The sequence below is a fragment of the Prosopis cineraria genome, unplaced genomic scaffold (genome assembly GCF_029017545.1).
Source record: "Prosopis cineraria cultivar Desert tree isolate PC_DT_omini unplaced genomic scaffold, ASM2901754v1 PC15, whole genome shotgun sequence".
Classification (NCBI taxonomy): Eukaryota; Viridiplantae; Streptophyta; class Magnoliopsida; order Fabales; family Fabaceae; genus Prosopis; species Prosopis cineraria.
Window position 1 is genome coordinate 5,079,180 of NW_026555346.1, and position 12,379 is coordinate 5,091,558.

The 12,379-nt window shown below is 29.7% G+C and overlaps 1 protein-coding gene across 1 annotated transcript; it reads left to right on the forward strand.

Moving 5' to 3' along the window:
- The first annotated feature begins 11,100 nt into the window (after positions 1-11,100).
- On the forward strand, positions 11,101-11,826 carry LOC129294091 (lachrymatory-factor synthase). The gene has a single exon (XM_054932216.1). The coding sequence runs from the start codon at positions 11,152-11,154 to the stop codon at positions 11,662-11,664; it is 513 nt and encodes a 170-aa protein (XP_054788191.1). The 5' UTR covers positions 11,101-11,151; the 3' UTR covers positions 11,665-11,826.
- Positions 11,827-12,379: the final 553 nt, after the last annotated feature.

The window sequence follows — 12,379 nt, forward strand, 5'->3', positions numbered from 1 at the left end:
TGTAAGGGCACCAAGATTAGGTCATGCATGAAACCATGAGGCTTTTTCAATCAGTAAACGAACTTTTTCATTGTGAATAACAAAATTATCAAACATGTCAGAGATGTTAAGTCTCAAATGATAATAAAAAGTCCTTAGACTCATTTATCACAGTTTATCCAAATATAAAAAATATAAATAAATTAGAATAATAAGTGTTTGATTAATACTGAAGGCAAATTACAAAGTAGTAAAGATTACAAGGTTGGAATGAAACTGAAAATTATTCAAGAAATTTTAGAACTACAAGTCTGAAAGATTTTAGTGTTTGAAAGGTGTTTTTGATTGGTCCTCTTTCCTATGATCTTCTCCTTCTTATATAATAGTTTAGTTGATATAGTTGCTTCCATGAAATTTGGAACGCATTCACAAAATATCAAAGATTCAATGTGCACAGTCTGCGAGATGTATGGCATGGTCTTCCTATCCGTAATGCATTTCATTGTTAACTATCAGCTCGTGTCTCTGAGATATTTGTAGATAATGGCCTGTTGAGGTTATGATTTTCTGTATCACAACAATCTAGGTAGTGGCTTCGAGCTTCAAGGGGTTTAAAAACTCATGCTTACCTAATTGGGTTATTCCATTATGATCTAAATTGATCTTGTTGTTATATCACTTATTGGGCATGGTTCTTTAGTTATTTGGCCCATTTCATGTTATAGCCATTGTGAATGACGTTTTAGTTTTAGCCCAAACAACACTCATAAACAACTTAATATCAAAACTCTCTCTCGAAGCCTTGTGAGTTAAAAGAACGTTGTATTTATTTGCTTCTCCGTAAAAATGATCAAAAACAATCTTTCAATTCCTTGTGGTGAGATTTCTAATGTTCCTGACAATTGCTAAGGGATGGTGACTGTAAAATTTGGGTAAGACAAGTAAGGTTGCCCTTATTAATCCACCCTACTCACTAAAATCCATGGTAATTACCAAATTTTTAAAATATCACAAATAATGAATCTCAACTTTTCATAATGTATAATACTCTTATAAACCATTAAAGATTCGCAAATCAGAGATTAAAATGTGTGTGGAAGCATAGGATTTCAAAAATAGGTAAAAGCATTTGCAAATGAAATAATAACTTATTTTCTATCGTAAACAGCCATTTTGAATTTGGAATGGTCAATGCTAGTGCAATAGTCAATCATGCTATAACTAAGACCGTAATAACATAAATTAGACTGATTATCGTTTAAAAAATGTATTAAATAAGTTGATATGATATTTTATTATTTTTCTTAAAGAAAAAGACAAATTTCTATTAACAAAAAAAAAGAAAAAATAAGACAATGTCAATAAGTCAAAGTAATAACAGGAGATCTAAAAGGGGAAGATAGAGAATGCTGTAGCATGTGCAACTGTGATTGGTCTTCACAAAAGAACAAATGACAAAATGATTCAAAAGGGAGTTGATAACCACCAACACAATGTTGTGATTTGTTCTATTTTGATTCTCAACTCCAAGCATAAGCCCTTTGTTAGAGAAAATTTTAAGAGAACGGTGTTAAACCTCAGATCTTACAAATGCTTGCTCAAAGTTTCTGATCCATGCTAACCAGCTTCTAGTGGATGATTCCATGAATGGATCTAGTGGTAGAAAGGCAAATTTTTAGAACATCATACTCTGGATTTCTTTTTAATTGAAAATGATATGATCACGACGGTATAAATGATATAGCATGCTATTACAAATGAACTTTTCATGTTCTACCTAGATCATTAAAATATTACATACCTACTATTTTTAAGCCAGAATATTATTTTATTTAGCATAAAGAGTGTAGAATATTAAGAGTGAGGGTACAAAATTACAAAATTTACTTTATAATTATTACCAAAGTCCTTCAATATAATGTGACTCTGCCTCAGATCATACTAAAAAAGGTCATGGTTGTTACGAGTCAAAATTGTTTAAACGCCAAAAATATATTTGGCAGAGGTTAATTGAGTTTGACAATGATCAAATTATGCTAGTAAGGTAGTTGTATAAAAAGAAATGGTAATAATATTTTCCACCAAAAGTACAAATTGAATTATGAAACAGGAGGCTATAATGTTATATGCAACTCATGCAATTTTAGTATCGAGAAAGTAATTGTTGGCAAGAAAAAAAATTTATGGCCCTATTTGGTATGTGAGATTAAAGGGGTGGGGTTGATATTGGGATTGAGTAATCCTAACTTTTTATATTTGGTATAGGGTAATAAAAAATTTAATACCAATATCAGTCCTACCTACATAGGTTTTCTTGATACCACCACCCTCATGGTATTGGAAAATCAATCTTAGGATTAAAGATTCACAAACTAAATTTCCCTCCACTCCTCTCTCCCCCTTTCTCACATATCTCCCCTGCCATGCTTTCATCCCTATCCTCCCCTACCAGCTGTTAGTGATGTCTTTATTGATGGTGTTGTTTTCCACCTATAGCGACAATGTTTCTTCAGTATCTCCATCTTTTGAGTAGTAAGAACAAGGGTAATGATGGCCAACCAAAATGATAGCAAGGTGACCAAATTTGAAGCACTCGATCTTTCCAACGACGCAGAGTGTGAATAGAAATTCTTGAAATTCCTAATGCTCCACCGTATAGTTTTTTATCTATTATTCAAACTAATTCGATAGCTAACAAGAGCATCTCATAGTTATAAACATTTGCTTAATCTGAACAAACTTGGAGCAAAGAACAATGAATTCTCTATGAGAAGTAATCTAAAAGAGAAAAAAGAAATGAGTAGTGTGGGTGCAAAGCTTCCAACACATTTGGAACCATCTCTGCAGGAGGGACACAGTGAGGATAAGAGGATGAAGGAAGAAGCCCAAATCTCGTTTTTTAGTCACCGAACAACTATAGGAAACCAAAAAAAAGGAGAATAATTATGTTTTTTACTTTTGTTTTTGGTTTGATCTGAGCATGATTTTCTTTAAAATCCCATCACCTACCAAACATGATTTTAGAGTCATTCCCACTCTTAATCCCATGCCCAATCCCATTTTCAATCCCTTAAAATTCAATATTTCATACCAAACAGGGCCTAATATTGTAAATTGATTGATTGAATAGGATTTTTTTTTTGCAGAGGGCATATTTTTATTGTTCTATCACTCTCAAAATCCTAATATTGTATTGGGCTTATGCTTCAAGTTGACAAATTGTGGGTGAGTCCAATGCAAATCCTCTTTCTAAACACCAGACCTGTACAAGCTTGTGTGGCATTAGAGTGAGAAGCTCGTTTGGATTTGTTGAGTTTAAATAAAATAAATTAACATCTTGATTTTTAGATGATAAAAAAATTGTGGAATTTAGATTTTATTGAGGATAAAAAAATAATAATAAGAAGAATTTATATTATTTGATGTTATTCAAAAATAATAATATGGTTAGGTATTTAATTATGAATTAAAAATTTAAGTTTAAAATTACATAAGAAATGTTTAGTTAATATATAATTTTAAGATTTAGAATATATGAATAATTTTTTTTTTGTGTGAGTAACAAAAAAAAAACAAAGAGGTAAAAGGCCTTTTTTTAGGTCCTACATCAGTTAGATGTGGGAAAAGAAGATGTCTCCTTATGTATAAAAAGGAGAGTACGCGCATCAGGAGACAAAGAAGGGTTGAAATGCAATTTAAAGAAATTACAACTAATAGCCCAAGAGTTTGAATAATTAAATTCAAACCTATAGTCCTTTTTTAATATAATTGTAGGACCCACAATTTTATTTTTATGTTATTTTTTCCTATCTCTCTCTGCTCCATCCAAGGGTGTTATTCTCTTATTTCTTCAGGTATGCTCCATTTAAAAATTATTTTAATTACAAAATTAATTTATAGTTATTTCCTAAATAATATTAAATTTCTAATGATATAATTATTTTATATAGTAGAGCAAATATTCTGATTAAAAATTTTTTATAGGATAGTTAATCTGATGATATGATGGATTAAAAATACATGTTAAAATTTTTATAAATATAATAAATATTATAAAATATTTTCTTAAGATTGAAACTCATATTTGAAAATTTTTGAGTTAGACTCTAAATTTATATGGTATTTCTAAGGCTATAGAATGGTGATTTGAGGTTTCAAGGTAATTATAAAATTTTTAATTTATTTTTAAATTTTTAAATTATAAATGGATGAAATTGTGATACTAGAAGTGATTTAAGGTTTAAATATAGTTTATTAGGGTATGAGAATTTTAGAAAATGAATTTGAAAAGTTGAATGATGCATAAACTTTAAATTAGTGTTAACATGGATCTTAGGTCTAAGACTTTCTAACTCTTTAAATTAAAATTATTTATTAATTTCAATGTAAAATTAATATATAGTATTATGAAATAATTATGTAGATTATATTGATAAAAAGAGTGGTGAAACAAGAGATGTGAAGGAGAACTTGTTGTTCAAGATACAAGGTAACTATTATTAATGTATTGTGATGGGTGTGTATGTAATTGGTTATGTATTGTTTTGTTATTTGAAAAAATTATGAATTATTAAAAATAAATATTATTATATACTTGTTTAGAATTATTGCTAAATGAGTTAAAAATTTGTTTTTGTTTATCATGATGAGATGATATTATTATTCAGTTATATTTTTGTCTGGATATTTAAATGATGCATGACTTGTCGGGGTATTTTAATATATGATATTATTAAAAATTTCTATCTAATTAATTATTATTATGTGGTAAGCCCTCATTAGACCCAATTATATAGCTTGGTCCAACTCACCTTTGGCCAGGTGATTTGGCGTCTGAGCATGGCAAAAGGAGGATATAAAGTGTAATCATGTAATTAAATACTTGTTTGGTTTGTTTGAAAATATTATGAATTATTAAAAATAAATATTATTATATACTTGTTTAGAATTATTGCTAAATGAGTTAAAAATTTGTTTTTGTTTATCATGATGAGATGATATTATTATTCAGTTATATTTTTGTCTGGATATTTAAATGATGCATGACTTGTCGGGGTATTTTAATATATGATATTATTAAAAATTTCTATCTAATTAATTATTATTATGTGGTAAGCCCTCATTAGACCCAATTATATAGCTTGGTCCAACTCACCTTTGGCCAGGTGATTTGGCGTCTGAGCATGGCAAAAGGAGGATATAAAGTGTAATCATGTAATTAAATACTTGTTTGGTTTGTTTGAAATATTATTCAGTTAAATATTTTTATGTGCCAACTTAGCAATCGTATAATTAGTTATATCATTATGCATCATTGTATATCAATTTTTGATTATTGGAATTTTTAAGTCTCATTCCCTGTGGTTAATATTTTTACAGGAGCGAGTTCGGTCGAGAAAGCACCAGAGGTGTAACTTTGGTATATAGAACACCATCTTTTATGTTGCCTCTTATTTTGGATTATGCAATGTATCTAGTGCCAACTTATGACATATTTTATTTTGTGGAGCATATAGACTCTAATTTTTTTATTAACTGTATTTATATGACAAAGAGGATCATGTCTGTCCCTCTTAATTCGTGACTTGATTTGAATATTATGCCATGAGGATCCTATCTATCCTTGATAGTTCTAATTGCTTTTTGGGATATTAATAACATAACTAAATTTACTTAGAAATATTGAGTATTGATTAAAAAGGTATTCATAATATGAACAAGTGTACATCCTAAAATTGTATTCCGTGAATGATAAGTGTTGGATTATGGTGAATGTTATGCAAATCTGTTTTAGGTATTGTTGAACCAATATTCTTTAGGAAGTGTTAATACTTAGTAGTTAAATAAGAGTTGTGGTATCTTGTCTTAGATGTACGATTAGTTCACGTAACAACATTAAAAATTTGTATTTAGAAATTGTTTGGGATTCTGCCATCTTAAGATGTGCTTTTACACTAAATGTTGATTTAAAAATTATCATTTCCTTAGATATGAATTATTTTATATTGTTTTTTATTAGGTAAAATTTTATTATAAATGTATTTTCAATTATCATGTCAGAGTTTATTCACTATGTTAAATTCTTTCTACTATGATAGATATTTTATTTATATGATAAACTCTTTTTTAGTATAGTAGAGTTTTCAAAAGAAGTTTAATTATTTATTATCATGGTAGAAATTTTTCTATTATGATAAAGGTTTGATGATGTAAAAATGATTTATTGAACTAATAATTTGTGAAAAATCAATTTGAAAATTTAGAGTGTTACAATAAATGCCTCACCAAGAAAGTCATCCAAGATAGGTAGGCATTTGAGGCAGGGCCATGCCGTGTTTAAAGGACTTGATAAGTTCAAGGTGACAATGAATAATTTAAGGGCTAGCAGTGTAAGGGAACAAAATTTGGTTGTTGATTCTGTTAAATAGGGAGATGCAGCATAATATTAAAATTTGAAATTCCTTATCCTGACATGGACCGAACGAAATTATTTAAGTCAAGGTGAAATTAAGAGTTATTGTAACACACCAAAAAAATTTTTTTTAAATAATTTAACTTAACCATAGTTGGGTTACAGCCATCCAACACATTTTTATATCAATAATTTCAATATAAAATATTTTATAATTGGCTTCAACTCACACACTATAATATTTCAGATAAATTTTTACCTCCCACATGCCATTAGGCTAAATCACATTTGTCCATCCTTATACTCCCAACAAGTAAACTAAATCACATTTGTCCATCCTTATACTCCCAACAAGTAAAATAAGCAATTTAATAAATTTTTAACATAAGCCAGTTATTTGGCCTTATAATCATGTCATTTTAACCAATCCAAAGTAAACCAAATATTAAAATTACAGTCATTCAAATTGTACCAAAAATAGAAATAGTTTGAAAGGCATGATTACATTTATATATTCATATAATTGATAATAAACAAAAAGCCCTAATATTGACAATATAACACATTATAAATCATAAATTAAATACCCAAAAGAGACAGTGGATCTATATCACTAAGCTTCTGGGACTCCTCCACGTGTCACTCGTGGCTCTTCTCCTGAAAATTGTTAACCACATAATGAGACTTAAAAGTCCCAGTAATCAAAGCTAATTTATGATAGTGTATACAAACAGTTAAGTGTGTGCTTACTAGGTGAGAATTAAAAATAATATAATTCTAACAAATATAAGAAATATTACAATATACACAAACAACCATCCTTATATCCTTCCATTAACCTTGAGCCGTAGCCCTCACTCGGTGCTAAATTACCCGGCCAAAGGTAGATTAGCCCGAACCCTTACAAACCACCTATTGAACTCCAATAGGGGCGTACCACGTGGCACATAAATAAATACAACAACACCTAATAGCAAGTAACACTAATCATAAATTAAAAGCATGGTTACCTTATGACTTTTTCAATAAATTAAAATTTCTCTCTCACCACAATCTTCACCAGTAATACAATCTACAAATAACATATTATTTATAAATATAGTTTTCAATTTTTGAAACAAATAAAATAATTCTAATAATAGAATTAAAAATAACATAATTCCTAATCTTAATCAAAGAAACATTAAGTAAAATTTTTTTAACTCCTCTTTTAATTATCAATTAATAATCAAAAATTAACTTCTAAACTAATTTCTATTGTCAAAATTTTCTTTTTATTTCATAAATTCGTACCTAAAATACCCAAAAATTAAAAATTGAGTCTCTAGCTTAAAATCATAATCCTATAGCCATAATAATTCATTTCTCATCCCAAATAATCATCTAAACCTCAATAATATCAATATATATTTTCAGATCTAGTTTAGAATTTGATCCATAAGCCACAATTCAAAGATCATCAATAAATTTATACTCTAGAACATTTATTATACTACTGACAACCTCAAAAACCATATTTATTCAACATAAATTTATCCCTCTTCCAGATCTTAAATTTTCTACCACTACAAACTCAGAAATCAAAGAAGAAGGATGACTAAGAAAAATTTTTAGAATACTTACTTAGTCTTGAAAAGCTTAAAATCACACCCTAAATATCCTATTAAAAACTCTTACCTTAAAACCCAGCACCGGTGAACTTGGCTCAGACGCTCTCTCTGATCGCACACGAAAGAAAGAGAAATGAAGGAAAAATGAGAAGAGAACGGTGGTTTTTTAAAATGAATGTGGGTCCCATAATTTTTTTAATTATTTTCCTCTTTCCTCTCTCTTCTTTCTTTTATTAATTATTATTATTATATAAATAATGATTACACGCGCACAGCCGAAGAAAGTTTTCTTGTTTTCTTGTTTTGTTGTTTGTTTTTTTTACCTTTTCTCTTTTTTTTAATAATAATAATTTAATAATATTTTTTATTTTTTTTTATTATTTTTTTAAATTTTTTTAATTTTAATTTATAATTATATCCTAAGTTAGATTTAAAATCATCTCTTACTAATTTTCTTACCTCTAAAATTTTTTAAATTTTATTAACCCAAATTAACTATTAAAATTTAAATTGGGATGTTACAGTTATCTTTTTCTTTTTGTGATTCACGTGCGTTCTCTTCAGAGTCTAAATCTTAAGAACTGATAACATAGATTTGCTCCCCCTATCAATATCCACATGAACAGCTACTCAAACAACGTGCTAATGCACTCAACATTCATTCTTCTTTGAACGTTGGTTTTCTTTCTCTGAGGTGTTTAATAGCTCTCAAATTATTTGGTTTTCGAAACTTTTCTAACTCTCTATCTTATACATGTCCTCTTATATCTATTATATATAGATTAGAGTTTTTGCCTTCCTCTTAAAGAGCCAATTGAGATTTAGATTAAATTTATTTTATAAATAACATCTATAATATCGTATCTAAATTAAATTTATCTTATACTTTAAACTATAAAATTGATATGATATTTTTTCATATCATGTTAATTATTAAATTTAATCTATTATATAAAATTAAATTTAAAACTAACACAATATAATATAACATATCACATATACATATTATATATATATATACGCAAAAATATATATAGACATGTATATTTCAAATATATTATATATATATTTATTTTAATTTTATATATCATATACATATATATATCAGACACACACACACATGAATATATATGTATTTTAAAAATATATATATAATTATATTTTGAATTTTATATTTTATATAAGTATTTTTTTAATAAATATTCAAATATATATATATATATATATATATTTATAAATTTTATTCACCCTATATTATATTCATTAAATCCGAATATTCCAGGTTCATTAAAGTTGGACATTATAGTTTGAGTTGAACTGTTCTTGTGTGCAACCCTATAGACCCATATGAAGTTAGTAGTGGGTTAATTATGCTATTAGTCACAAGTCACAAATGACTTCTAGCAAAATATTACAACTACCGAACCATCCAATTCATATGGGGATCGATAATCTGATATAACCTATCATGTAACTATACCACATCCTTTTTGTTACGCGATATTTTAGTCAAGTATAAGACATGACATTGTCATTCTCATTTACCTAACTATTACTTTTTCAATTTTGAGTGGACTGATACAACAATAAAAAAACCCTTTTCATTATAATATGGTCATATATTTTCTTAGTATTATTCATTGAGAGGCCCGGTAATATTTCTCAATTAATATGAGGGAAAAATTTTAACTTGACCACTCATATTTCTCTGCATGAATATCACTAAATTCAATCATAACCTTTATAATCACTCGGTCAAAGGTGATGCTTAACTAGGTCAAAGTTCAGTGGCCATCATATAGGAATCCATGATGATCTTAGGACAAAGGGCTTAGTGATGTAGTTACATATGAAATAAATTTAAGATTTGTACCCATGCAGCTTGCTCATAATAGGTCGGTCAAACACCTTATACTATTTCAAGTGTCCATTACTTTGATTTGTATCTCTATAATCAATTAAAGTCATATTAATTTTATTTCATAGGTGATTTCTTATAGATGACTGACCAGGAACATTTAGGATAATCACTATAATTTGTCTAAGGATATAGTTATCATAGTAATCATGTAATTGATATGATAATAAAAAAAATTATTAAATAATAATATGTATATAATGATTGGTCATAGGGTAAATTTTTTAACAAATTCTCTGGCTAAAGAAGGAATTTCAAACGCTTCTCTCTTTTTTGGAGGGATCTTGTGCTAAAAGATTGTTTGGACTTCAGCCCCTAGCTTTCTTTCTGTTCAGTTTTTGTAATCTGGGTTCTGCCCTCGTTCTTCATATATATGTATATAAACAAAACACTGCATGGGAAGCGATTTCACCATATGTTCATGACACGTGACGTTGCAAAATCATTGCTATTTCATTTGGTCAAGAGAGGAGAGTCAAGACATGGTCGAATGATTCCTCTTGTCAGTTTGTTGTGATCTTTGTTTGAATTCTTGGATCTTGAGTGTTACTTCGCGGGAAGATGACAAGAACCATTCGTCTTTATTTGCTGGGACGCAGAGGGCTAGGACTTGGGAGCAGGTTGAGGAGGAAAATAATACCCAAACATGCACCACCTCCATCTCCCACATCTCAATCTCACTTCGAATTAATTGACATTGCCCTATTGTAAATACGAACATCAGTGTAGTCTATATATATATAATACGGATTTAAATCTTTGAATTTGAAAGTGGTAAATTTATGTAAAGTTTTTTGTTAAAACACGAAAAGTGAAAGAATTATATTTTATAAAAGATAATAAAATAAATAAACATATTAAAAAGAGAAAAATTTCATATAAATTTATCAATTTCAATTTTAGAAGATTCCATATAATACAATTACAAAGAGACGATGTAAAGCTGTAGACAATAGTAGGTAGCATGCCAAACTCGCTTGCGCACTACCGTTAATTTCTAGGGATAACGGCGGGGTTATAAAAACTGATGATCGGGGCTGATATTATCTTTTGATTTAATTTAAACGATTCTGTTTCCTTTCTTATAACTTATATACGGGTGCCTTATATATATACATATTCGCCAAAATCTCTTCCGTGTAATATATATATTACTTCTCGTACAACAATTAGGGTCCTGTAAAATCTCTTCCGTGTAATATTCGGAAGGGAGACCTCCGTCGGTTTCAAAGATGGAGAAAGAATCGAAGGGGAAATGGGAAGGAAAGGTATCGGCGACTCTGAGAAATGCGTCGGCGGAGCAGACATGGGAGGTGGTGAAGGACTTCTTCAACCTTCACAAATGGTTCCCCACTCTGGCCACCTGCTACGGCATCCACGGCTCTAACGGTGAGCCCGGCTGCATTCGATTCGCCTCCGGCTCCTCCATCCCTTCCGATGGCGCCGATCAGCTCGTCAGCTGGTCGAAGGAGAGGCTTCTTGCCATCGATCACGACGAGCGCACGCTCGTCTATGAAATTGTGGACAGCAATATCGGCTTCAACTCCTACCGCTCAACTATGAAGGTGTCGCCCATGGTCGCCGACGGCCGGCACGGATCTTTGATAGAGTGGCATTTCTCCCTCGATCCTATCGACGGCTGGGTGCTGCAGGACTTGATCGCCAAATACGATCTTGGTCTTCAACGGATGGCTGCCAGAATGGACCATCATTTTCATACTGCAAATTCACTCAATGCTAAATAGCCCTTCTTTCTGCAAATCTGTAGCAAGACTGCTACTCTTTGCTAATGCGCTTCCCGTAGTCTTGCCAGTAAAAGTATTTGATTTAATTTATGACTTGTTCTTTATTTTATTTTATTTCTCTCCGCGTTCCAATTGATTTCTGATGACTTGTTTCGCTGATCACTCCGAAGACTCCCCCCCCCTTTGGATTTGCTCCATTGACAATTACAACGAGATTGTATTGTTTTCGTCGAATTGGGGATTCAAATTAAACTCTAGATCATATGAATAACTTTATAATAATTCACGAGTCATGGGCAGTAAGTACTTTTCATCAGGTTTCGAATAAGCCTTCTGTTCATCTTTTAAATAATTAAATGTGAAAAAACACACAATGGGTAGTCATACCGTGACTATAAATTTGAGATGCTACAATTTTTTTCAAAGAAAACAAAACTATCGACTGATTTTAACCATTTTAAAGTGTTGTGATACTTTTGTTGAAAAATATAAAATCTTTAACTAATTTTAAGCATTTTTTAATTTATATAATTTGGTTAGAAGTGTTTTAACTATTATCTTTTCTAAATTATTCTGCTGCCCAGTACTTATGTCTGCAGTTATAAATCTTTGATTGTTTGGAAAATGAATTGAAATAATTAAAAAAATCTTGTTAATCCCGTGTTTATATTTAACATTTGATGTCAAATAAGATTATCTTTTTATGAACCTGTAT

Excerpts from the sequence above, each read along its gene's own strand:
- LOC129294091 (XM_054932216.1), top strand. The coding sequence starts at position 11,152 with ATGGAGAAAGAATCGAAGGGGAAATGGGAAGGAAAGGTATCGGCGACT.